The following is a 27,974-nucleotide window of genomic DNA, read 5'->3' as shown; positions in this document are numbered from 1 at the left end:
GGAGTAATTACTACATTAATATGTGGGGACTCAGAGTCATTATTGTATTACGACCTAAGGAGTAAGGACTCAGTCATTATCACATTAAGTGCTCTTCTGTATGCCCTACCCCATATCTACATTGCATTTTTGTAAAGCTATTATTTATGCATGTTTGTTCAGGAAACTTTTTCTGCTGCATGCAGATCCACAGTTTGACAACAAACTGTCACGGTGAATACATTACGGTGAATACATTACGGTGAATACATTACAGCGAGATCTTTATACATCATGTAGTTTAACATATTTATTGGCATTTGTATCAACAGACTTGCACTGAAAGTGGACCTTTAGTAAAACGAGACACTGCTGCCCTCTTGTGTTAATTAGTAAACTTGCACTCAGTAGACTTCATTACGCCTGAAGGAAGATTTAGTAAGAACAAAACATCCATTGAAATGTATAGTTTTTGTAATATTTTTAACAAAAAAAACTGAAGGGAAAATTGTGGTTTATATTAATGAATTTACGAAAACTGCACTTTACATGGGTCGTGTGATGACGTACTGACATAAAATAGGACCGACAAAATAGTCGTCAGAGCTTATCATCCAATCAGAGACGAATACGAACTTCCTCTGTATTGCTGCATTTTGAACCAATCACCGTTGTTGTTCTATTTGAGACTGACCAATGATTTTGCTCCATGTTCACGGGTCCTGGCGAAGAAAGCCGATGATGTGTATGTTTTGAAGCCCGACAACAACTGTTTGAACAAGTTGGAAGTATGTTCTCTTGATTGTTATGATAGGTGAATGTCCTAAAAAGCTAGTAAGTTAACTTAGGAAAAGTATGCTAGCTGTTGTTCAATCGCTTGTGACGACAAGTTGTTGGTGATGTTCTCCTTCCAGTCAGCCGCCTCCCTGTTGTCTTCACTGGGGTGCAAGTAGAAAGGGCGTCTTGGATATAGAATGGAGGAATTAACCCCGTATGGTCATGGCTGGTGTGACGGCGTGGCGATACACTAGCGATCGTCTCCTCGGAGGATGGGGCCCGCTTCTGTGTGTCTTCCTGGGATCCCTGGTGGCCCTCCTGACGCCAATGGTTGGGGTGGAGGAGCAGTGCGGTGGCTCGTTGAATGTCGTCGCACAGCTCCGCTGTCAGCTATGGGGGAGCTCCAATCAGCCCCTAGATGTGCAGTCCACCAGCCTCACTGTCCCCCTCACGGACCTCGGTTTGCTGCCTCTCAGGGCTAAACCCAGCAAAGGTACAGACGATTCAATTATTCTTATTAGGCTTATTAGGCTGTATTTGTCATAGAAGTCTTTCTCAAACTATTATGTAAAGTTTTTTTTGTCAATTTTGCCACATTATTTACAAATTTAAAACCTTAACCCATAAGAACCCACGGTGACACAAATGTAACAAGCACTTTGAATGTCCCAGTCTCTTCCTTATAAAGCTTTATGTCTGACTTTAACTCATTAAGTCCCTCAGCGACATATGCTAAACATCCTGGTGTGATGACCATGTGACTGTGGCAGGAAGTGACCTCTCCAAAATGCCGGTCTGGCCTGAGTGCAAACGTCAAGGAAGCAGCTGATTTCAAAAAGCAGTTTGTGGATACTACACATAATTTCACATGTATCAGGTTCAATGATTTGATGACATGTCCTATATTACTTTCAACCTGGTCTGACCATATTTGTTGAAGAAATTAATATCAAACAAGTAACCTAAATATTGCTGTAACATATTTGTCACATCTGGCTTTTTGCCTTAAAATCAGAATCAAGAACCTGATGACAAAATGCTAATAAACCACCCAGTTAATTTAGCTGTATTCATTATATTAAGTTGAAATATGTTCTGCTGGTCAATTAAAAGTGCACTGAACAATTAGAAACACAAAATAATGTGAAAGTATTTGTTTTGTGTTACAAAACATTTTTTGCAAATCTGTACATGTTAACACATTTTTACTATCCTATGCTGATCCCACAAAAATGTAAATGTCTTATTCTTGTTATTAAATATTCTATTATTTCTATTTAAAGTATGAGAAAGAACAAGCGCTACACTCTTTGGACTGGAGTCCATTTTGAGAGTTGATGGTGAGTTTGAGGGATGTGTGGATTGCTCAGATGAAGACCCTGATGACCCTCTTTACAATCCCAATCGTCAAGACAGGGAGAGTGACGAGTCAAGTGAGTGTGGTGATTGGGACAGTAGTGAATCAAGGACACCAGATGATGTCCCACAACCAAACGTGAATTCAGGGCAGCAAAATACATCTGTCCTAGGAAAAAAGCAAGAAACTGTCCATGGCCAAAAATAAGGAACTGTCCAAGGGGGAAAAAAACATTTTATTGGAGGAAGAAACCATTTAAAGCCCCTGAGTGTACATTCAAAGGAGCACATGTCGCACCTCCAGGCAATCTTCTTAGTCCTCTTCAGAAAGTTCATAACACCGGAAATGCTTGTTACTAAAGGAACAAACTAATTTGTATGGTGTACAGAAATCAGTGCATCACAACGACGTTAACGGCATTGTAAAAGAACTGGAAATACTGATTGGCCTCTACCTGCGTGTAGGTCTTTGCCGACTGACGGGAAATTGTGCATACTGGGAAAATGACCCAAGGTGTCCCATGGTGGCTGATGTCATATCACATAATCGTTTTTCTGAACCTGCTGGCAACTCTGCGTTTCATTGACAACACTGATGTATCAAACAGGCAAGCTGCAGATAAGTGTTGGAAGATCCGGCTATGGTTGGATATGTTGTGTAAACAATGCCTGGACATCACTGGGGAAGAACACAACCCTGTTGATGAGCAAATGGTGTCCCTCAGAGACACACACAACCCAATAAGACAGTATGAGAAAGGCAAGCCCCACCCTTGGGGTTTGAACATTTGGAGCCGCTGCAGACAAGGCGTTTGTGGAGGTCAGCAGGCCACGCATTGTGAAGGAATACAACACTTTCACGGGAGGAGTATGTGGGCATAGCCCACTTAATTTGGGTCTGGGTTCTTATGGGTTAAGGCAATGCTATTCAACTGAATTATTCAGCAGGCCACATTTTTAGAAAGCTAAGAACGCAGGGCCACATTTCTCCCTTCAGTATACGGTGTCATTATTATTTTGTTTATAAGGTAATGTCAATGCAAGGCTCTGCCACACCTTTACCTTTTAACCTAACTTAATGGTGGACATATTCTTAAATACGTAATACAGTAAAATAAAAGTATACAAGTATACTTTAGTCAAAGATCGACTATATGACAGGAATGGCTTGTTGTTATTAAGGATGTACGGCAAAAATCCTCTGTATAACAGGAGCGCTGGACGCTAGTCAGACATCCTTTTTATGACAGCAGCACTCTGCTGTATTGAAAAGGCGGACTGCAAAAACTGCTTGTCGGAGATCTCTATGACAGGAGCTCTGTGCTTTTAGGAATCTGCTGTAATAATGTTGCACAAGTTTTGAACTGAACTCTCATCCGGCCTAAGGTCATCCTGGGGCGCTAATTGAATAGTCCTGCCGCAAGGTTTTCACTGGTCACTTTAATAGGTAGTATTAGGTGAGATCCAAAACAAGATCTTTCTAAATATGACTGTGCAGCTGTTCATTTAGTTGCGAATGTTGTAATGTTGTTTTTTGTTGTTGTTGTTTTTTGCTCTGTCTTCTTTCCCATGTGATATGTATTTGTGTCTTGTTTTGATGCAGAGATGGTTCTTGAGGCCAGAGCGGCGCTGCAGCAGGCTCAGGAGATGAAGAAACAGGGCAAGAGGGAGAAAGCCCACAAGCTGCTGGTGCATGCACTCAGTTTGAATCCAGAATTTGTGGATGCACTGACAGAGCTGGGGACTATTTTGGAGGAGAAGGATGTAGTGCAGGCAGACCACTTGTACACCAAAGCTTTGACCATCTCACCTTGCAATGAAAGGGCACTGGTGAGCCGAGACCGCACCCTCCCCTTGGTGGAGGAAATAGACCAGCGTCACTTTGGCATCATTGACAGTAAGGTGCGCAGGCTCATGTCCATTCCTAAAGGCAACTCTGCGCTACGTAGAGTGATGGAGGAAACGTATTACCACCACATCTACCACACAGTGGCCATAGAAGGCAGCACTCTCACTTTATCAGAAATTCGTCACATCATTGAGACGCGCTACGCTGTCCCCGGCAAGAGCCTGCAGGAGCAGAACGAGGCCATCGGCGTGGACGCGGCTATGAAGTACATCAACACCACACTGTTGTCCAGAACAGGAGCCATTAGTGTGAGTGATATCCTTGAGATCCACCGGCGAGTGCTGGGCTACGTGGACCCTGTGGAAGGAGGGCGGCTGCGCACTAACCAAGTGTTTGTAGGCCATCACATCCCGCCGCACCCCCAAGACCTGCAACGTCACATGCAGGAGCTGATTCTGTGGCTCAACTCAGACGAGGCCTTGCAGCTGCACCCTGTCGAGTACGCCGCTCTGGCTCATTACAAACTGGTGTACGTGCACCCATTTGTGGACGGCAACGGACGCACGTCACGCCTCTTGATGAACCTTGTCCTCATGCAGGCGCGATATCCGCCCATTACCATTCGCAAAGAGCAAAGGGCCGAGTACTACGCTGCTCTAGACACCGCAAACGAGGGAGACGTGCGCCCTTTCATTCGCTTCATCGCTAAATGCACGGAGATGACCCTGGACACTTTGCTGATCTCCACTACTGAGCACGCTGTGGGTCTGCCAGGGGCTGGGCAGGAACATGCATGCCCAGACTGCAAACAAACCATCCCAGTTCACAACTGAATTAGTGCTGTGAGGGCAACTGGAAGCCTACTTTTCTCAGTCATGTCCATCATCTGTAACCTGCTGAACTTTTTTCTTTTATTATTTTAAGTCTGAATTTGCACACGGAAGGTGTCTTAATTTCACAAATGGGAAGTTGTGACTTCTGGAGGAAAGCTTCCATGATCTGGTAGTTTCTCATCTTTTGAGATGACTGTGATTTCTCATATTGCTGTAAAGCACTTTCATCATATTTATTTTATTTTAATAAAAGTGTTACTAACTTTCAATATGTCTCAAGATAATATACACACAATAGCTTTAACACGGAATTAAAGGATCTTGATGCTTTTCATTCTTCACAACACAAGATGGAACAACAAAACAAAACATTTTTTGATTGTTTATGGACTTCAACCGGAACGTCATAACCACATGTTTCTGCACACTACTTGAAAACGTCACTTTGTTTTCATTTTAATTAGGCCACTGCGATGAGAACAATTTATATAGCTTGTATTCCATGTGTTACAAATTATGGGTGTCATGTAATGTTGACCATGACATAAAAATCTTAGATATGAGCGTGAATGAACTGAGCAACATGAAACATGGGCAAAAATGCATAGATTGTCTTCATGTAGACTACATGTTTCTATGCTTCTTAAAATGTGACTTTTAAAATACTTTTAATTGGTTTATCCCGACACTTTTTGCTATACTGTCAATTATATTCATATTTATACTCAGATTTCACTTAATATGCAGTTCTGGTTTTGCTTTAAACACATGGAGTGCTGTATGATATTTTGTGTGAAATTATAATGGTGAACTAACATAGTGGTCCCCAACCTTTTTTGACCCACGGACCGGCTTGTGTTCCCACAAATCTCCCGCGGACCGGGGGAGTTCGTACATTATAGCGATGTAATTTATCTTATCTCTGGAGTTTTTCCAGAGAGATGGTGTCTGAAACATTTTCTGGCAACCTGTGTTGGCTCAAAGCAAACGGGTTCGTAGTTTCTTTGGCCACTACATAGAAAGCTGTTAGAAGATATCAGCAGTTGTCTAACAGAATATAATGACCTGTCAGAAGATTTATCTATTTGATTCACAAAAAGCAGTGCCTTATTTTCTTCACATTCACAGCCATTAGGGTAACAAAAAAACTTAACCAACAATGCATTTCAAAATAAGATAAAATATCCCATTTTTCATCTGCACAGTACTATCACAATGACGGTTAGACTCCATGAAGTGAACGGAACACAGCTAAAGTGAATTGCAAGAAAACATGTTGTATACTGTATGAGTACAATTGTTTGGGTTACATCCATACAAGCGATTGAACGCTGATACTTCAGCTGCTTTGAGTACCCTTGCATGTCCAGTCCCATAAAAATGAACATTATCAGCATGAACAGGCTTTTTTCTCATAGACATCTCTGAACACATTCATTTATCGAGTTTAGACGCATATCACTGCCTATGAAGTATTTCAAATGCATTGCAGGTAATACAGTACGCAGCCAAAATGTTTTACAGATCTGCATTGGCACACATTTTGTTCCCCTGACAAGAGATATTATCTGTCCTATATTACTCTCAAAGCGAAAGCATGAAAATACCCACAGAGGACCCCAATCTCGCACAGCATCTGCAATATGTAATAACTGGTGCACATCAAATGCACAATATTCTTGGCCGTACAATATGGGAACTTGTCTAACAAACTGTTTAAGGGCATTATCAGCTAAATCAACCCCAGCAGAACAAATGTTATCTCGTAGAAGTGAATGTGTTGCGTAAACAAGCAAAAACCAATGATTGAAGTATTCTTGCGGTAATTTACCATCACAAATGATCAAGGAATAGTACAATAGGACTGACTTCCATTCCGAGCCTTTCCAATACTTTTTCTCAGAAAGACTTCTGGGTAGTCTCAAAATGTTGCTTGGTATTTTCATGTTTACTAATCTTTGACTAGTATCAGACATAAAATTCCCAATATACCACGGCTGTTGATGATTCGCAGAATCAAACCACAGGCCAGTAAATGAACGCACCACACCTAACAAAACACAGCGCAGGTAATCCGGCACAAAATCCTCTAACAATGTTAAAAAGAGGCAAAAATAACAATGGGCTTACTCCTTTTATGTCATTAACTGGTTGCGTTTCAGAACTTGCTAAGGCGTCTTCCAAAAACCTGACATTATCTCTCTTCTCTGGGGAAGTTTCTAATGGCCTGTAAATCCTAGAAAATCCATCTCCTTGCTGTATCACCTCCCCTTTTTGAAGACACAAATCACACCCGTACTGTCCATCCAAATGAGTTGTGTTACGAAACATGGGTCGAGCACAGGAGTCACATGAGGCACACAAACCAGACACTCTATGAACTGTCTTGCCATTTTGATCCACCCAGTTCATGCTTTCAGAACCAAGTACCTTTAGCTCATCAACAAAAGGCTTAAGCTAGCAATGTGACCATGGCTTATCTTTTGAAAACCATAAGCCAATCAGCAAACAGTTCTCTGTGGATGTTGCGGGTATTTCATTAACACAGGCCTGCAAAGGCCAAATAGACCGTTTTGATGATTTAAACAGCAGGGCACCATCACAGTTCCATGTCAGTGTTACGTCCTCATCTAATATTTCTCCCTTTCTAAAATGCTCTTTCATAACCCTGCCACTAAGGGCACTAGTCAAGCCATCCGGGTTAACAATCTCAGATTTTTTTTATCATGGAATGACGCTTCAACAGCTCCCTTAATTGGTTTTCAATAGTTATATAACGATAGAAGTTGCCATCTTTCAGGCATTGATCTCTTCTCAATGGTGTGTCACATGAGTGACAAGAATTCATACTCTCGCTTTCTGAATCTATCCAGGTAAACCTCACAAACTGGACAGTATAGATGTGCATCAAATTCATTGCTTTTGGAGGTAATTCCTTTTGATAGTAGAAACTTTGATGGTGGTAGACATCCAGGAGCAAGAATATCAAACATCTCAAGCAGTTGCTCAACTGCTACACCAGTCAGCTGATGCCTGAGAATGAAAGACATTGCTGTTACTATTGCCTGTTCTTTGGTTATGTCGGCTCCATCTCGAATACTTTCATCACCATTCGGAATATCATGAATACTCTGAGTCATCATGTTTAAGGCATCCAAATACTCTTGAGGAGCTGCGTCATCAAGTTCTGTCTGTAAAAATACAGTACGTTGTTAAAATTTTATAAGATGTTCATACATGCTTTACACATATGGTACATTTGAGAAAAAAAATTAATAAATTCGGCTCTTAAACATTTAGCTTGACGTTTTGTGGCTCCAATTACTGAGGGTAGGTAGGGAAATTTAAGGTGTTTACAGTTATGCGGCATCGCTAGTGCTGCTGCTGTGCTAGTGTGAACGTGAATGGCATATTCTGCATAGTAATTTATTTTTTTTTAAAAAACATCCGAGAACCAAAAAAAAAAAAAAAACATGATACTTACCTCACTCATTACAGGGGTCGTCTGTAGGTTCCATATCAGACAAGCTGTAAGCACCCTAAAAATACATATATACATATATATATATATATAAATCAATAATACTTGTTGCCATTATAAACTTTTAATACAGGGTGTATCAAAAAAAGTCACCTTTAGATATTTTCATGAAAAGTCTTTATTTACATATGTTGGTAAGGACATCATCCTTTGGTCCATACCAAAATTGATGGCATAGTTGCATGCACGACTGAACACAGGCCCGTTTTCCATTGGGCAAAAAAAAAAAATTGCTCAAAAAAATTAAAGGGTTAAAATTTAAGAAAAAGCCTTAAACTGTGATGCAAAATGAGAAATTTTGTTCTAAACCCTGTTTACGCTACTTGGGGTAATGGATGTAACTTTTTGCCAAGTCCTCAACATGACCTCCATTTCTTTGAATGCACAGTTGCGCTCTCCTCCGCATGTCCTGCACTGCTCGCCTCATTATTCCCGTCCCTCTGGAGGATGTTAACTTCAGCTCTGATTCGCTGTTCAATGTCGTCCTGTGGTGGTGTCACATACACTTTTGATTTGAGATGGCCCCAAAGCAAAAAGTCCCAAGGTGTTAAATCAGGTGACATCGGGGGCCATTCCACTGGGCAGTTCAAAGCAACATGGTCCCCAAAAACCTCTGTTAGCCGATCAGTTACAGTTCTCCTCCGGTGTGGTGGCCCCCCATCTTGGGCACACCAAACACGAGCCAGCTGCCCATTTCCTTCAAGACGAAAACACGGCATTCCTCTGAGAGTACGAACAATATGCTCATTCAACTTTCAGAGATAATTGTCACCGTTAATGTTGTAATGTCATTTTTGGGAGGAATTTTTTGCCCACTGGAAAACAGGCCTGTGTACAGTCATGCATGCAATTATGCAATACATTTTGATATAGACCGAAGGATGATGTCACTACCAACATGTGCAAATAAAGAAATGTCATGAAAATATTCAATTGTAACTTTAGTGGCTACTTTCTGGAGAGTGTATTTTTTTATACACCCTTTATTATTTTCTATGGGGAAACATTGGTTTGAAACTAGAACTTGGAAGTTTCTTCAACTTCGGAGGTTTCAATGTACATGGAAACATCTTAAAATACTTTCCTTAAAATCCATGTAGGCTTAAAAAAACATTTTATCAGTTACTCCATGGCATCCTACTGTTAAGCAGCCAGCTGATTGTTATAGAGGAATAAAAACTCTTGTCATACATCTAAAATTTGAACTTTTTTTTTTTTTTTTTAACACAAATACCATAATTAGAAAACTGGAACTGACGTAACATCCATACAGAACAGACCCTATCATCACATATGCACATTTCAGTTAACCAATGTGGCTTTTTGATTTTAACATATTTAAATGTGGCAGTGTGGAGACGTGTGTAGTTGGATACTGTGAGATACGTCACAAGTCCAGTCCTCTCAAACTTATATAGTTACGCTAAAACAATCTTTGCTAAAACACTGCAAATGTTGACCTTGATATTTGCGTTTAGCAGAATTCTACAAAAAAAATAATTTCCCTACATTTCACATTACATCACATAGAAATAAAAATGCTGAAGTTTTTCAGATGGTGCCTATAATTTTCCAAACAATATTTACACATTTATTATACACTTTGTTTTAATAAAACAACCTGACAGCAACATTTAAACACAGCCAGAGACAGAAAAAGTAAAAATGACAAGGACCAAGGGTGATCCTGTTTGAAAGGGATGAACATCTTTCTACTTGTTCAAGAGCATCTTGGCAAAGTCTGAATTTGATAAAGAATTTGACAGAGCATCTCCAGCACCTCGCTCGTGCGCAGTCCCATTCTCAACTTTGCTTGCTGGACCACTTTGGCGATGCAGGGATCGAGGGAGCAATGACAACTGTGTGCGTCCTCTGCCTCTCCTGGGAAAAGAAATCAAAGGTTTCATTTGTGCGTTGTAGGGAAAGTCCTGTGTAAGAGGCCAATCAGTGAACTTACCCTCCGTGGACCGGGCGAGGCATCAGGGGTGCTGCGGGCTGATTGGGACCAGGTAGGAATCTGCGTGGAGGGTTGCTTATAGCAACCCTGATCTGATGATGATCCACATAGGTGCCATCCATTTTTAAGACTGCCTGAGAAGCTTGGGCTTCATCAGCAAACTCAACATACGCCAAACCCTGCAGAAGCACAGAGGGAAAGAGAAGGTGGATCCATTAGCTGTCCTCCTCATTCTTATGGTCACCACTTTGTACTCTTCATGTCGCACTTTGGGCTTTCCTGAGCGATATGTGACCAGACGAACTTCTTTAACGGTGCCATGGCACCTGCTTATTTCTTCCAGTTGCTCCTTGGTGCAGGAAAATGGTAGCCCCTGGATAAAGATTTTGTGTTTCTCCATAGATGTGTTGTACTTGAACACCTACAGAGAGGTTAGGTTAGGTTAGCTAAGAGCGATCAGTAGCATTGCACACCATGAATTCATCATACTTACCTTAAAGTATGGGTTCTTGTTCTTGTCTACACACGGTGACACAAACACAGGCCTGCCCTCCACCTCACTTCTGTCCAGTTTGAGGGCTTCGTGGACGGACACAGAACTTTCAAACTCCACATAACCATAGCCCTTGAAGCTCCCTTTGTTGCTGGAGACAAGGCGAATCTGTTTAATGGGTCCACAGGGCTCAAAGAGTGCTCTAAGTTTGGCCTCGGGCTCCTCCAAGGTGTATGTCAGGTTGCTAACGAACACACTGTTGCTATCGTCCCGAAGCTCAGGCTTATCATGGCTTTGCTTCTGTACACTGGCCTGCTGGGATTTCTTGTTTCCAGGTGCCGAACCTTTATAGCCAGAAGGAGCATTCCTCCCAAGTAGTCCAGTTTCAGTCTCCATGTACTCCTCTGTGCTTTGCTCGCCATTTCCTCTGTGTCGCTTAGGAGCTTGTTCTGTCAATGACAGGGGAAACAGATTAAGACGCGTATTTCCTTAGAAGTATAGTGAATTTACAATGAGAAGTGACAGCACGCATAGACGCATAGAAAAATATACTGTTTTAAAATATCCGTATTGTGTGGACAGGGCCTAAACTGCCTTTAGAAATTGATTTCTACATTGTAAATATTCAGTGGTAAATGAGTGATAGTAGCAGCATATACCGGCACACAAGCCTGGAACGCCATCTCGCAGCTGTCAGTGTGAAAAAAAAACATATATAACGAGTCGCTCCGGAGTACAAGTCGCAGGACCAGCCAAACCATGAAAATAAGTCTGACTTATAGTCCGGAAAACACGGTATCAGTTTTAGACTGTGTGAACATTCATGAATCTAACTTTAATTAATTTATTTTTTAGCTTTTAAAAGGAAAATTGCACTTAAAATTTTGCTCACCAGCCACAATCCTTATATGAGACATGAACACACTTTCTCTTTTCTGTGTGTTCTGAAGATATAAAAAAAACAAAACAAAAAGAGACAGCTCACTACAGCACGTAATGGGACACGCCTATGCCACCTACAAAGACCGCTATTAATAGAAGTCCCAGGGTTTTCTTACTCCTGCTCCCATGCCCAGAGGACAGCCAAAATGCTGTGTAGTTTAAAATTAATAACTCAATAACCTACAATTACCCACCTTTGTTTTGTAAACGCAGCCATTACCTGCCAGATTAGCGTTCACAGATGATGACTGATTCTCTGAATAGATTAGGATATTAGTTCAAAACTAATCTAGCCACTTGGCTGTCCTTTGGGCATGACAGTTAGAAAAGCCAAATGGCTGAGCTGTAGTGTTAAAAAACCTCCAACAATATTTTATGGTTGTATACACACTACCGGTCAAAAGTTTTAGAACGCCCCAATTTTTCCAGTTATTTATTGAAAATCAAGTCGTTCAAGTCCAATGAATAGCTTGAAATGGTACAAAGGTAAGTGGTGAAGTCCCAGAGGTTAAAAAAAAGGTAAGGTTACCCAAAACTGAAAAATAATGTGAGGCCTGTTTCAGGGACAATGGAGGTTGATCAAGCCCTGCCTGTTGCTGCAGCCAATTCCTACAGGTGTTCCAAGTTCTGGAGTACTTACTACCTCCTCTGTCTGCACATAAACAGTGTTCAGAACACATTGTGGTATATATACCCTATACCCTCGTGAACATCAATCAGTTGAACAGAACTGTACTGGAGAAAGTCATTTGTTGCTACCAAAATGGCAATAAAAAAGGGAATTAACAATGAAAGGGAGACAGACCATCTTAACACTTGAAGTATGTTATTCCTGCATAGAAATTGAAGTGTTCTAAAACGTTTGACCTGTAGTGTAGTGCACATGCTGTAACCATGTAGTGGTAGATTCGTGATAACATGGAATACTTTAAGCATTACCGGAACTTCCTTCCTGGGCACATTGATTTCACATAGCATCATAGAAATGAACACTACACCTAGTGTTAACTTCTCCAAACTCAAAAGTAAAAACACAGCAGCAGCTCCAATATGTAGCTTTACCCTACGGTCATCGCCTGAGGAGTTGTGAGTGCATTGTGATGCGCTGCGGGCAAGTGTGTGGTGAAGCTAGTTGCTAGCCGGCTAGTAGCCGGTGTGGTGTGGCAAGGTGTCATTATGCCAGTAACGTAGTTAGATCGGCCTAACAATGTTACTACTAATAATAACAACAATGTCACTGTTGCTTGGTTAATATTTATTTAATGATATGTAAATGGAGCATTGTTGACTTATTATATCATGTTCACTTTGTATATGCATCGTATGTTGCATATATTTAGCTATGCATATTTACTTTACCTGCGTTGTCATTCCACTCATCCTGCTCAACATCTGCTTTCCTCTTCTCCCCAAATCGACCACCCTTCTGAAGTTTCTTCTGAGCCTTCTTGTCTGTCTTGGCCTTCCGCCTCTGCTCAGCTAGGTCTTCCTCTTGTTGAGCGTGGATGGCTTCTTTTTCTGCCACCTGATGGTCCGAGGATGGTCATGATGGTGAAAAGCAGCAAAAAGACAAAAATGCTCCAACGAATGATATTGTGTGCTCCAAACCTTTGCCCGTTGCTCATTAAGCCTGTTCAGCCGAGTCTCTGTTTTCTGAACTGCCACATCCCAGTCCTCCAAAGAACCTGAACATGCAGATGCAGAAAAGTCATCAAGATCTGTTCAATCAGTCTAAAACCATACAGCAGGGGTAGGGAACCTAAGGCTCGCCAGATGTGGCTCTTTTGATGACTGCATCTGGCTCTCAGACATTTCTTAACAAGATAAAAATGTATTTATTTAAAAAAAGATTATGCTGACTTTTTAAAGCAAAACATTACAGAAATCAGTGTTAAAAATAACGTTCAAAATATAAAACATTCTCATGCATTATAATTAGGGGTGTAATGATAAATCGATGCATCGATTTATGTTCCTATGATTCAACATTCATACATTGATCTGGGTTCAGCAAGCATCCATTCCGGACGACATATATATCAAAAATGCATTCTGAAATACAAAATGTGAGTTGTGGACACCAGCATTTTGGTCATGTTCTGGTAAAACAAGCATATTCGCTTTGTTTGGGTTTAAAATAAGCTCTGAAAATAAATGTTACAAAAATGAGTAGCTCTTGGCCATTTTCATTTTGTAAAAGTAGCTCTCACAAGGAAAAACGTTGGTGACCCCTGCTCTAGGTAGTTTCCGATCCACTAGCAGTGACGCTTATTGACGTCATCATCCAGCGCGGCGTGCCCAGGTCAAAACACATACCGGTATGTAGGAATGTTACAAATACAATCATGTATTTTAGTGATGCAAAACTCTAACATTGTGCATGCGCGCTCGATGACGAGAGTCCGTGGGGACATCCTTAAAAATGCAAAAAAAAATTTCATATATCGGTTGTATTTTTATTCATATACAGAAAAGTTAAGTCCAACTTTAAGCCTTTCAAACTCATGGATTGGAGATTCAGGATAAAATGTATGTGGGACATCTGCAGATGAAATTTCGTTAAAATTTGATGGTGCAAAATATGTTTTGCCCCGGAATTACTGTGTACATGCAATATGTAGTGTGGCGTGGAAACCAATACAGTGTGCTGCTGCAGCATCAAGGACATGAAAATTATGACACTTTATTTTCTTCCCTGAACTTTTTGATGATCAAAAAAAATTAAATGCCTACTGTTGACTTTCAAAACATGCCACAGCCCACTGTTTTATATATTTTGTAATGCGGTTGTACTTGCCAAGGTCCGTGGGTCGAGCTTTTGTCTTGACTTCAAGTTAAAGCAATTGGAACCAAAGGCACTATTTCCCAGTATGAAATTTGCTTTAACTTCTTTAATGCTTGGGGTAGAGAGGTGAATGAGGTATCAAATTAAAGTTCAAAGTCATGTTTTATCAGACAGAATTAATCACAGACTTGATTTTAAATATTTAAAAATCTTGTAACATATGTGCGCTGCAGAGGATTATCAGCCCAAAAAAGCCCCTGCTTCCATCGGCTCAAACAGGTGAGAAAGTTTCAACACCTAATTCATTTGCTGAGGAATTTGTATAATGTCCCTCACCTTTGGTGCAAAGTGCAGGTTTGGATTGCACTATTTAAAGTAAATAATTACTCATAGCAAGCTATGCGACCCTCTGTTCATCCTGATGTTGTACTGTGTTTTAAACACATTTTTTGTACTCATTGATAATTTATTCATAAGTATGTCAGCATTATGAATCATTTATACCCGATTCCCTTACAAAAAAACACCGCAAATCTAGGAAACTTCACTTGCACTGTCCAGTATCCAAGTATTTATTTCACAGTCACACTGGTTGAATTTTTGGCTAAAAAGTTACTGAATCGATTAAAATTGAATTGTTTCGGATCGTATCGTTCTAAATGAACCAATATCGTCCTTGAATATTATCGGCAACCACAAATCGTGATACCTATAGAATCGTTATTAAAAAGAATTGTGGCACCCCTAATTTTAATCGATCCACCCGTTTTTTTGCCACAATGCGGGTGGCAACAGCCAATGCCAGCTGTCCTTCTGATATTTTCCGTGTCAGACACCAAAACTTGATTATTATTGGATAATGCGGTAGCGTATCCGGGTCATTGAGAGGTCAAGAAGAAAACTGCTCTCCTTTAATCAAATAGTCAACTAGCTAATTCGACTTTTGATGAAGAAGATGGCGAAAAAGAAAGATGAAGAGCACCGTGCAAAATCATGTAACACCAGACGTCATATTAATGGTAAGAAGTACAGTAGTTTATTTATTATTGGTTAACTTCAGGATAACATTATTAAAATTAATAAATTCAGAGACTTACAGTATTATACTCTAAATTGTTGGTCTTGCTTAAAAATGTGTGCATTTAGTTACATTCGATGTTAAAAAAAATATTATCTGGCTCTCACAGAAATACAGTTTAAAATAAGTGGATTTTATGGCTCTCTTAGCCAAAAAGGTTCCCGACCCCTACCATACAGTATGTGGGGGAGCTCACCTTCCACTCTCTCAAAGGTGAGCAGGACTTCACACACGTGTTCTGGGTAGTCTGAGGTGCACTGGACCGCTCTGTGAAGAGCTTTTCGACAGTGGACAGAATCTCCATAAGCTCTGGAGAGAAAGTAAAGCAATAAAAGTGAGCAGGCACTAAGTTTGTTTTGTTTGAACGTGACATGCGCCTGACAGACCTTTCAAGGTTATAGTACTCCAACCACATGTTGGCATATTTGGCATTCCCTTTTGTCATGATGCTGTCCCACAGTTCTCTGGCTTTCTGTATGTTCTTACAATGCAAGGCCTGAGAGGTAAACAGGGGCTTTATTTGTACCAAGCTGATACAGACTGACACATACAAGCCTTCTTATCAGTAGAACAAATAATGAATTAAATAAAAACGAATATGGTTCAACACAACAGGGGTTCATCTCCTCAACACAGTTGCCAAAGTAACAATTCATACCTCAATCCTTGCCCAAATCTGCATTATGTTACATGAAGGGTCTCCACTTTCACCAAATCCTGCAGAGTCATGACATCATGAGTCAGACTGGGATTTAATTTTAATGAACCAATACAACATTGTAGGGGTGCCATGAGACGAGACTATGCACGAGATTGGGTCCACTAGATTGAGACGAGACAAGATTTTCTTCATTAACATTAATTTTAAGAAAAGTACAATTAAAAACTGACTGGACAAACTAACTTTTTTATTTAACCAAGGCACAAAACAATGCAGATGCGTTTTTAAATGTTTATTGTCCCACAAATTGACGCTCAATGATATTGTCAAAATGTTTGAGCCACTGTTATGATAATATATAATCACTGCTTAATAGTGCAATATTTCCTTTAACGTGTCATCATTTACTCTGTAAAGTTGCGGAATTGGCATTTGTGACATGTATTTTTTCACAGGCAATTCATACCAACGTTAGCAGCATTTCTTGAAATCCTGCCTTTTCAATAAGGCTTGCCAGCACTAATAGTTCCAGCTTGTAGTTGAACAATGCCATCTCATTCTTTTTGTCTACCGGTACTAGGTATTGACTATTTATGTCAGGCCTGGCCAGTTGTCTTTTGATATTTAACTTTTTTTTTTAAAACAATGCTGTACATATATTTAAAGACAAATCTTTGTGGTTTTATTAGTATCAACATTTTAGCATTTTCTAATTACATTTTCTAATTACTTTTTACACTTTTGCTGGGATTATCCATCCATCAATCCATTTTCTTCTGCTTATCCGGGTCTAGGTCACAAGGGCAGCCGTCTCAGTAGGGAAGCCCACACTTTTCGGTCACCGGTCCTCCTTCCAGTTCCACTGTGAGGACACCAAGGTGCTCCCAGACCAGCTGTGAGACATAATCCCTCCATCATGTCCTAGGTCAGCCTCCTCCTGGCTGGGTATGCTCGGAACACCTCACCAGGGAGGTGGGCAGGAGGCATCCAGACTAGATACCTGAGCCACCTCAACTGGTTCCTCTCGATGTGAAGGAGCAGCGGCTCTGAGCTCCTCCCGGATGACTGAGCTCCTCACCCTATCTCTTAGGGTGAGTCTAGCCACCCTACAAAAAAAACTCATTTTGGTCGCTTGTATCCACAATCTTGTTCTTTCGGTCATGACCATAGGTGAGCGTGGAAACATAGATCGACCGGTAAATTGAGAGCTTTGCCTTCCGGCTTCGCACTCTCTTCACCACTATGGTGCAGTACACAGACCACATTACTGCAGACGCTATGCTTCTGCCTGTCAACCTCACACCTCAACCTTCACAGTAGGGTGTCCTGGTGCCAGGCCAGGTGCACTTGTGGGCATACTTATGTTCAAACATGGTGTTTGAACAGGACAGAAATCGCACAGGCATTATACCGAACGGGTTCAGATTGCGGAGGCCATTCCTTCCAATCACGCCCCTCCAGATCACACCGTCATTGCCCACGAAGGCGTTAAAGTCTCCCAGTAGAACTCTGGAGTCACCAGTAGGGATGCTCTCCAGCACCAGTCTGATAAGACTCCAAGAAGGCTGAGCACTCTGAACTGCCATTTGGCGCATATGCACCAACGACAGTCATGACCCTTTCCTCAAAGCGAAGGCGTAAAGTAAGTGACCCTCTCATTCACAGAGGATGACTGTAACACAGGCACCGAGCCGGGGAGGTATTAATAAGCCCACACCAGCTCGCCGCCTCTCCCCTGCAGCAACCACAGAGTAGAACAAGATCCAGCCCTGTCGAAGAGTTTGGTTCCAGAGCCCAAACTGTGGGTCGAGGTGAGTGTGACCATGTCTGGTCTGAATGTCTCAACCTCTCACACAAGCTCAGGCTCCTTGCACACCAGAGAAGTTATGTTCTATGTCCCAAAAAGCAGATTTGTGCACTGAAGACCGGGTCGCCGAGGCACCCGGCCTTGACCACCACACAAAACCCATTGCACCAGACCCTGATGCTTGCCCTCGCAGCTGATGGGTTTTTGTTTATTTTATTTCTGCAATGAGCCACGTTCCACAGATGGCCGCTGCGCCACACTTCGGATGTGTGTTTCAACAGAAAAGCGAGGTGTTGCCAGGCGATGGAGGAGTGTGTCCAAGCTCTGCCTTCTTGGCTCTATGTCAATGGTCAGGGGTTGGGTTGCATTGTGGAGGTGATTATGCAGCTTTCAGACCCGCATTGCACAGTGGTGCGGAGGTGGAGATCCACTCCCGCTCACCTGCGCAGCAGATACTTTATGTTTATTGACCACTTGTATTTAATTACAGAATAAATTTATGAGGCAAGAAACACTTCCTGTCTTTCACTTTTAATGCACATGCCTACTCGCTACATATAGCGGCCATGGCACTAAATTATCAACACGGATCTCTTCTACATATGAGGTGTGTTATGACGTTGGCGCTCAGCCAAATGTAATGAGTGTAAATAGAATCGCTTTGTGATTAAAGGTGCAGTCCGAACATCGATGCGTTTTGATCTTACAAATCTTAAGTAACTTTGATGAAATGTAGAATTACTACAGCTTCTGCTTGAACATTAAGGCGGTGGCAGCAATTCCGGTGGAAAAAACAGCCGCACATCACTCGCTGACGCTGGAAACACCGACGTAGGTTGGAATGCTAGGTGCGTAAAGCACTTAATCTGTGGTTCCAATAATGTCTCGCACACTGCCACTTCCATATTAGTATATTATCACTCATAGTAGCGATACCATAGTTCAGTCTGATTGGCTTATGGCTGCCCCGTTCTTGCGAGACAGAAATCTCGTGACGAAAGAAATCTCGTCACATTTTAATCTCACAAGCTCTCATGACAACCCTACAACATTGTAAATGAGATTCCACCTACTTTCTTCAACATCTTGTTTTATGTAGTCCAGACAGCGAGTAAAGGCTCCTCGTAGCTCCTCCAACTCTTTACTTGACTCTGTGACATCGAGCATCCATTAGCAGAGGAACAATGGCTGAATTCAAAGGTTTCCAAACACAAGACAAATACTGGCTTCATCTGGTGCTGCCCTCACCTTGGCTGAAATCCACACGTCTCCTCAGGTATTCGAGGTAAGCCTGCCAGATCTCCACATAATCCTTAGCTTGAATGAAACCTGCATTCAGCGCCTTTTCAAACACATCTGTGGGAAAGAGGGTCTCATTCAGTAACTTCAGACTGGTAAAATGAGCTGAAATTGGTCAAAGAGTTTTACCTGTGACAGTTTGATGGGTGCCCCCGTGCCTTTCTACAGCTAACAGGTAGCTCTTCCACAAACCCATGGTCCATGGGCAGTTTCTGACAGCACGATCATGAGTGGACAGAACCAAGTCTTTGATTTTCAGCTGACGGTCCTGGAGAGGCCAAAGAAAAATATGTGCATGTCTTTTCAGAGGCAGTAAAACAAACATTTGACTGAGTGTTTTTTCTGATGAGTCATAGCCAAATGAATCACAGGGTTTCATTTTCAAGCCTGGCCAATACTTACAAGATATGTGGTGAATTTTGTCCACATGTCTGGTACCAGGCAGTTCTCTGCCAGAGCTCGCTCAAAGGTTATCTGAATCCGTGCTGGGTCACCCGCCTTCATTTCAAAGTCAATGTAGGTCTGATACTCGGCCAGTTTAGGTGTCTCTGCCACCAGCTGCCACAAGACAACGGTATAAATGCTAAGGACAGCATTCAAATGATCCAACAGGTTGTGTCAGTCAATCAAGTTTGAATTCTCATAGGAGGTTGCTTACCAATGACTCTTCAAAGGGCTTGCACTTCTCCTTCTGCTGCAAAGCCTTTTTGTATTGGTTCAAGACTATCTCAGGTGGCCCATGGTCAGACCAGTCCTCGTACTCTGCATATGTTGCTTCCATGTCTAGAAAGAAGACCATTATTAATATAATGGCACATATATCACACATTTATATTATCAAAATGATAAAATAGAGATATGTTAAATTAGGTCACTGTTATAGACTTTCAAAAAGCTTCGATTATTGATTTAAAATCTCATCAAGACAATATGTGTGACAAACAAAAACATTTCTTATTTTTTCAGGCTGGACCAGCAGTTGCAGACCACACAAACCAAAATGCAGCTCACTGTACACCAACCCATCTGGAGCGAAAGGAGGGTATCCTTACCCATTAAAGGGATGGCCAGCTGGCGTCGGAACAGTGTATGGATGCGCTGAAGCTGCTTGTTCAGCAGCTCTTGCTCGTCATGGTTGGGAATCCTGCCAGGAGCAGGCTGAAAGGAAAGACAATAGGAAGATGAAACAAAGTCATCCAAATGAAAGTGAGTGGAGTAAGTGCTAACCCAAACACATCTAGAAAGAGGAGTGTCGCTGGCAACTCAAACAGCATAAGTGGCTACTATATGATGTAAATGAAGTAAATATGAATATCATTTGGGGGAATGGGCGCAGCTGTTAAAATGGTGTCCAATGAAGACAACACAGACCTGTACTGTGGCCAGAATAGCATTCTCAAACTCTCTGTATGCCTCCCACACCGTCTGCCCCTTGGTCATGTGAAGCCCAACGGCCGTGATTGCTCTCTCAAAGATGGATCTCACTCTTTCAATGCCACCTGGTGATCCCATACCGCCAATAGAATACTGGGCATATTCAAGCCAGATATCTGGGCCTGAGTGTAAAAACAAGACACTGAATGTTAGGACTGCATCATAGCCAGATGTCAAATAACGGGTTTGCCACGACACACTCACAGATGTAGTCTTTTACAGCCCTCTCAAAAAGTTCATTAACTTTCTCTCGGTTTGGTTCTTCTTCATTCAGGCGAATCTCATCTTTCAGCCAATCTAGCCAGATCTCTGTGGGATTCAACAGAAGAGTTCAGGTGCCGTGATCAATTTATTTTTGTGAATCCAGGCCTGCAGTGGATATACACACACCTTCTGTGAGAGGAAAAAGCTCGCTCATCTTCTGCCTGGCCTTCCGCAGACGAACAAGCTCTCCCTCCTGCTTCAGTAGTTTGATGAGATCTACATGGCAGTTGTAGTCAAAGGCATTGATTGATAGCTAGAAAAAAAAAAAGAGTAATCAACAATACAATTACAATTAAACGCACTACAGTGTTTTTTGACCGAAAACCTAATGCTGAGGGAAGTTTGATATTCATATAGTTTAGTGAGACATTTGCATTCCGGTTCATCTTTCTTTAATGTCTTTTCAGAAATCAAAAAACTGTATTTAGAGACGTACACTATTCAGAAAAAGTTATAGATATTCGCCTTGTAGGGGAAATTTCAGGGTGAACCCAAAATGCATTATAAACTCTACAGATGACCTCAATTTGTGAACTTCTCTAAACTTGGAATGCACATGTCCAACTGTTCAATGTTTCAGTACGTTTTGCAACACTTGGTATTCTTGACCAAGAACCTAAACGGCAAACTTCACCACAGGAGTATAATCCATGAATCAAACAAGTCTTTTTATCTCTGTGCAACCTGCTAATGACACTCTCAGCTCAGTGGCCACTTCCCTCTGATAGCATCCTGTTAGCAGCCTTGCAATGGTGAGGTAATGTTTTTTTTTGTTGTTTTTTTTGGGGTGAGGTAATGTTAACCAGTTGTTAGGTCATGGTTTCATGATGTCAAACTGTGTACAGCATGTTGAAGAAGACTGTTTAAATACCAATTCTAATTCAACCAAGAAATGTATTGGTTGATTCATGGATCACAAACCTGTTGTGAATTTTGCTGTTCATCTCCTTGTAAGAGAACAGCAAGCAGTGCAAAAAGTACGGAAACAGTTGAACATGCGCCTTCAAAAGTTGAGAGAAGGTCAAATTAAGTTGTAAAGGTTATAATTAGGGGATGTGCCGACTGATTGGCTACCGATCAGTAACGGACGATTTCTGTAGAAAAGTATGTGATCGACAAGTGCTGATCACAAAAGCCCATTACTTAAATGCCGTTGGTGAGAGTGATGTAAAGTTTGCATCCTGCAACCCATACCACAAAAAAATATCCTGCAGGGGAAGCACATTAAATGGCTCTACTTTAATACGACATTGGAAGAACAAACACTTGACGGAGTATGGTAGGTTTTCGAGGCTCACGGTGCAGCATCAGTTAAACGGCAGTGCAGCCAAAATGCTGGGTACCACTCGCCTGTATGTGCATGACAGTCACAAATAACCAGAAAAATTACTGAATTCATCAGATAAGATGGCCAGCCTTTCTCAGCGGTGGAAGACACCAGGCTCCACCGACCGCTCTCACACTTGGAGCCCCGCTGCCTGGTACAATTAATTTCCCACGTACTTGTATATGTACCCTGCGATTGGCTGGCAAACAGTCCAGAGTGTACCCCACCTCTCACCCGAAGTCAGCCGGGATAGGCTCCAGCATACCCCCGCGACCCTAATGAGGATAAGCGGCATAGAAAATACATGGACTTGTATTAGGGACGTCCCGATCCGATCTTCAGGATCGGTATCGGCTGCCGATCCGCTGTATTTTGAAGATTGGATAATATCTGCTTCCGCCACAAAATCGGGCCGATGCGGTTGCCGCATAACGTTGGTAACTCTAAGCCACACTCCAACAAGGTAGGTGCAGTAATACGTCTCAATGCTGGTTGCCACTCAACTCCCATCACCCGCAAGAAGAAGAAAACGCAGCACCACAGTGCAGACATGTCTGCGGTGTACCGTGATGAAGTTACCGTAGTTTCACTTTTGACGGCTCCGTAGCTCCTCTGTTGCAGAGCGTGAATGCAAGCTACCGGGGTTAGCTTAGTTTAGCAGTGCAGCTGTGTGTGTGTGTGTGTGTGTGTGTGTGTGTGTGTGTGAGACTCAGGCTGAGTATATGAGTACATTTTCACCGTGTTGTGTTTGACCTCTCTAATGTAAGGACCATTTTACAATGCCCACTGACGACGTGCAGGTTCTGAGTGGAAAAAAAGACGAGAGGCACGTTTATTCTTGCACGCAGCTCGTATCAACGCCAATTGGCATTCGCAACACACACAACATATTTCCACGCCTCAAAATAAGAGCACTCTTTGTCACATTTGTCTAAGTGTGCAAAAATATCTTACATTAAGAACGCGATTGGAATTACATCTGTGACTACATCTTCCTTAATCACAAGCACAGGCATTCTTACAGTTTGTTGAAGAAAAGCCAAACAATGATGTTGGTCATGCTGTGTAATTAAAAAAAGTAAATTCAGGAATACTTAGGTCGCAATATTTTTAATGCTTTGAAGAGCTATTTTCATAACCATAGTCAACTCCACAAATTCATGTTTGTAACATTATAACTAAAAAAAAATACCGAATCGGATCGGCATGACTATAATATATATATATATATACAGTATATTAAAAAAACAAATTGGAACGGATGCCAAAAAATGTGGGTCGAGACAGCCCTAATTTGTATTGCTCTAAAAGCAGGTATCAAATTAAATTCAGGTTTGTGTCAAATAGTGCAAAATTTTAAAAATAAACAGCCAGGTTGGTTGACCCTGCCAACAATGTGTCTCTTCTTTGTTTTTACGAAAGTTGGCAACCATACCAGTTAATTTGCTGATTATATTTGATTATTATTTAATATTATTTTTTGCCGCTTTACCGCTGAAGAAAAGCGACAAACACCAAAGAAGAAGGCCGTCCGATGTGTTTGAGAGCAGGGGGGTTAATGGTCACTGTGATTGGATTGTGTGTGACAAGAGGGCAATACTGGAGTTATAATGTAATTAATGCCACCAAAGAGGCCTTCCAGAATCTAGAGAGAGAAATAGGGTGTTTAGAGAAGACAGTTACCATTTATTGTTTAAGTATTTAAAAATGATTTAGGTGTGCGCCCCTACATTTTCTGTTTGTGGTCCAAAAACTTTTAAGTTAGGGGCCACTGTGCTCCTGGTAAAAAAGTTAGTCTGGAGCCCTGAGTTAATCCATATGATCGGTATCGGCCGATCTCACTTATGGGTATCGTAATTGGCAGCATAAAACCCTGATCGGAGCACCCCAAGTTCTAATGCATTTTACATTTTATCATGAAATGTCACAACAAAGGCAACTATCTGTAACTTGTTGTGAGTAGTGCATGAGTAGTGCATGAGTACAGGAGTTTTCAAAGTGTGGCACTCCCCTTTTCCTCAAAATATTTATTTTCTGGGCCCTATTTTACAGACATTTCTGCTCACCAGACTTTCAGATCAATGAAGGTAGTTTAGCAGGTTTGAAAAATGTGTTTTTATTTTCTCAAGCTGCTGCACTACCCATGAAGCCTGGCTCACACATTTGAAAACCCCTGGTCTAGTACATGCTAAATTGGAATTGTACTAAAAGTTTATGCGTGCGTAAAATGTGAGTGCATGCGTGACAGTAAAATTATTAATATGCGCAATTGTTGTGTGCATTCAGTAAAATTTAGGCATTTGATGATAGAAGGGAATGGTACTCTTTTACTTAGCTTTCAAATTCCCTTTCTTGTAGTAGCTTTGACGTCACACAGTACCAACAAAGCACACCCACGTTCCCCGTCACTATTCGTTAGCATCACGTCACGACAACTTTGCAGATTTAACTAATTTAGCTAACTTCAACCAACAATTCATCGCTATTAACTTATGTTAGATGCGTTAGCATTGTAGTTCCAATTCGTAAATCTGCTGTGTTTTTGTCAGTGAGTGTTTAGCACCCATTGATTTTTGTTAGCTTCTCGGCTAATGTTAGTTGACTCCGAGTGATTAAGAATTACCTGCTCTTCAAGCCGTTGTATTTCGGCTTCATTTTCCTTCTCGTCTTCTGACGTGTCGTCTGAATTTTCCACTCCCATGCCTTCTTCGTCGTCGCTCTCCGAGTCCATTTCTCGCTCCTCTATCCCCGCATCGTCCTCGTCCATGTCTTGCAAGTGCGTATGCTCTGCGTTGCTTGACGCTGCCATGTTGGAAAGGCTGTCTGCCTGGTAACAACCCTAAACAACCCTGATCCAACACTGTGATACCAAAGATTGGCCGCTAGTGGGCGCTCCCAATCCTTGCTCCTGACCTCCGTGTTTGTCAACAAACCGACTGGAGTCATATTCATTCGGGCATTTCCGCCTATTTTCGGTTTCTGAAGATGGCGGTGGCTTTACGAAAGTCGTCGTTGTTGTTTAACAGAAGATTGTTACCGACTACTCTTTGTTCGTATCACAAAAAGGTAACGAAATGATCCTGCGACATGTTTGCTAATTGGGGTAACGCAGCAGTAGCATGTGTTGAGTTGTCTGCTAATGTCTGCGTGTGCACTGTTTGCGTGCTGTTGGTTTAGTAAGCATGTTCTTCAAACATAGATAGCTAAAGAAACGTTAACGTCGTGTTTTTATCTGTTTGCGGAGGTTGTGGACCACTACGAAAACCCAAGAAATGTGGGCTCGTTAGATAAAAATGCTAAAAATGTGGGAACTGGATTGGTCGGTGCGCCAGCCTGTGGTGACGTTATGAAACTTCAGGTAAGTTAAGAAAAAAATAACCTTTTACTAATCAATTTGTTGCTTATTTAGCAGATTATGTCCTCTATTCTGTCGTTTATTTTCAGATTGAGGTGGATGAGAACGGTAAGATTGTGGACGCCAAATTCAAGACATTTGGCTGCGGATCAGCCATCGCTTCCAGCTCTTTAGCAACGGAGTGGGTGAAGGGGAAGTCGGTGAGTCTAAAAGGAATCAAACAGGGAATGTTTTTGCTCCGTTTACATTTTGTTGATGTTACTCTGGTCTTTTTTTTCTTGCAGATTGATGAAGCTTTGAGGATCAAGAACACAGACATTGCCAAAGAACTCTCACTTCCCCCTGTCAAACTTCATTGTTCCAGTAAGGAAGATGTCCAGGCTGTTTCAGTTCAAGCACTTCCATACTTACACTGAGCATTTTCACTCCATAAGTGTCTTCCAACAGTATTAGAGCAATTACAATTAAAGATTGATAGATTTTGCACTCAACACGCCCCAAATCGTGAGTGTGTAGCGTAACGTTGGCTAACTAGCGGAAGAAGAGGGACTAACTCGAGTGGTTGCAATTCACAATTAAAAAGAAGAGAGGAAGCTGATAAATATTGCATCATTTGTCATATGTATGCAGTGTACATAGTATACATATTGAAGTGTACTGATGGAAGTGCGCAAATTGAAACGTAGCCCAAGTATCATGTTGGTTCTTTGATTTTTTTTTTCATGGTTGTTATCAATGTCATTTCTTCAACTTAATAGCCTTCTTTGGGCAAGCCAATGTGGCGATAAGTGTTTTAAATTTACACATCATCTGTCGTCATGTTTCAGTGCTGGCAGAAGACGCCATCAAAGCAGCCCTGTCAGACTACAAAATAAAACAAGACAAGGAGGAGAAGAATGCCAAAGTCAGCAGTTAATTTGTCACTATTAACCATCCATAATAGGCCGGAGGTACCTCAGGGATGTGTCAGGAGTCCCAGGACTGTACAGGAAGATCGAGAATCATTCTGCTGAAATAATCTGACAATTTAATTTTTTCTTTTTTGGCAATTGTAATGGAAGAAAAAAACTATTTGTGATGCTAGCATCATTCCCATACTATTCCCAGCAAATGAATGAATAAACTATACAAATACTGTTTGTCCACTGGTCGTTTTTTGTAATCAGATAATGGAGAATGTGAATGAATGATGCACATTTTGCAACGAAGTAAATGCTGAATATTTTCACAATTCTGTGTTCCTTGTAGTTTTACCACCCAGATGTGTTTTCTACCACTGCCTACCCTGTTCAGGGTCACAGGTGAATGGAAATGTAGGCGTTCGCCGTCGACTTGTCACCAGTCAATCACAGGCACCTTTGAGAAATTAGTCTTATGCCAATATTCATTTTGGTATCAAGGTGTTTATTTGGCTGGAAGAACAACTGAAGATAAGGTTACAAAATGGAATATATACTAGTACATATATGTAAACAGTGTAGTACAAACATGTTCCAGACAGACCAAAAGACAAAAATGTACCTGTTTCAGACATTGAACATCTACAGCAGGGGTCACCAACGTGGTGCCCGCGGGCAACAGGTAGCCCCCCACGACCACATGAGGTACCCGCAAGCCTGCTTTTCATTCAGGTTTTCAGTTAACAATGTGACAACACTAGAAAGAAAAGTATTCTGCAACATAAAATGTGAGTTGTGGATACCAGCATTTTGTGAATGTTTTGGTAAAACGAGCATATTTGATCTGTTTGGGTTGAAATAAGGTATGGAAATCATTTCTACAAAAATGAGTAGCTCTTGGCCATTTTCATTTTCTAAAAGTAGCTCTCGCAAGAAAAAACGTTGGTGACCCCTGATCTACAGTGTATAAACCTTTCATGAATACAAAGATTTTAAGCATGATTATACACTCCTGATCAAAATTTTAAGAACAATTTAGCAATTGCAAGAATTTACGTTTTGCACAGTTAGATCTTGAGGTTCTAAGTAGATTTACTTTTGTCTAAATATAATGTCAACCAAAAAAACAACAATTTTCCGGTCCCTTCGGCAACCCTCGGGCGAACTCGGCGTAAAACTTCCTGTATTCTGTAAATCCGACCATCAAAATAAAAGCACGCTATTACTACATGCATGGGTAAACCACACGTCATTCAGTTCACACTTGCTACTTTAGCTTTGCAGCATGTTTTTCCAGGGCAGTCCTTCCTCATTCGAAAAAGAACAAAATCTCACCCA

At 41.4% G+C, this 27,974-nt stretch overlaps 3 protein-coding genes across 5 annotated transcripts; 2 read left to right on the top strand and 1 right to left on the bottom strand.

Moving 5' to 3' along the window:
- The first annotated feature begins 670 nt into the window (after nucleotides 1-670).
- Nucleotides 671-6,657, top strand: ficd (FIC domain protein adenylyltransferase). Of its 2 annotated transcripts, none has more exons than XM_054773922.1 (3): nucleotides 671-767; nucleotides 894-1,249; nucleotides 3,716-6,657. In XM_054773922.1, the coding sequence occupies exons 2-3, from the start codon at nucleotides 973-975 to the stop codon at nucleotides 4,792-4,794; spliced, it is 1,356 nt and encodes a 451-aa protein (XP_054629897.1). In that variant the 5' UTR covers nucleotides 671-767; nucleotides 894-972; the 3' UTR covers nucleotides 4,795-6,657. The 2 variants fall into 2 exon arrangements, with proteins under 2 accessions (XP_054629897.1, XP_054629896.1); XM_054773921.1 differs by having other exon boundaries at nucleotides 685-813.
- Nucleotides 6,658-8,385: 1,728 nt separating this feature from the next.
- Nucleotides 8,386-25,222, bottom strand: sart3 (spliceosome associated factor 3, U4/U6 recycling protein). Of its 2 annotated transcripts, XM_054773919.1 has the most exons (19): nucleotides 25,006-25,222; nucleotides 21,182-21,308; nucleotides 20,996-21,100; nucleotides 20,729-20,913; nucleotides 20,410-20,515; nucleotides 20,016-20,140; nucleotides 19,760-19,915; nucleotides 19,487-19,625; nucleotides 19,307-19,414; nucleotides 19,132-19,209; nucleotides 16,249-16,307; nucleotides 15,977-16,086; nucleotides 15,787-15,899; nucleotides 13,336-13,412; nucleotides 13,087-13,252; nucleotides 10,786-11,234; nucleotides 10,561-10,713; nucleotides 10,293-10,471; nucleotides 8,395-10,216 (listed from the first exon to the last, which is right to left on the bottom strand). In XM_054773919.1, exons 1-19 carry the CDS (start codon nucleotides 25,189-25,191, stop codon nucleotides 10,048-10,050), a joined length of 2,790 nt encoding a protein of 929 aa, XP_054629894.1. In that variant the 5' UTR covers nucleotides 25,192-25,222; the 3' UTR covers nucleotides 8,395-10,047. The 2 variants fall into 2 exon arrangements, with proteins under 2 accessions (XP_054629895.1, XP_054629894.1); XM_054773920.1 differs by lacking the exons at nucleotides 15,787-15,899; nucleotides 15,977-16,086; nucleotides 16,249-16,307 and having other exon boundaries at nucleotides 8,386-10,216.
- Nucleotides 24,814-26,876, top strand: iscu (iron-sulfur cluster assembly enzyme). Its single transcript, XM_054773924.1, has 5 exons — nucleotides 24,814-25,448; nucleotides 25,627-25,740; nucleotides 25,827-25,937; nucleotides 26,022-26,100; nucleotides 26,565-26,876. The coding sequence occupies exons 1-5, from the start codon at nucleotides 25,368-25,370 to the stop codon at nucleotides 26,651-26,653; spliced, it is 474 nt and encodes a 157-aa protein (XP_054629899.1). The 5' UTR covers nucleotides 24,814-25,367; the 3' UTR covers nucleotides 26,654-26,876.
- The last annotated feature ends 1,098 nt before the right edge of the window (nucleotides 26,877-27,974 follow it).

The sequence above is a fragment of the Dunckerocampus dactyliophorus genome, chromosome 4 (assembly GCF_027744805.1).
Source record: "Dunckerocampus dactyliophorus isolate RoL2022-P2 chromosome 4, RoL_Ddac_1.1, whole genome shotgun sequence".
Taxonomy (NCBI): Eukaryota; Metazoa; Chordata; class Actinopteri; order Syngnathiformes; family Syngnathidae; genus Dunckerocampus; species Dunckerocampus dactyliophorus.
This window is presented reverse-complemented; position numbering and strand designations above follow the sequence as displayed.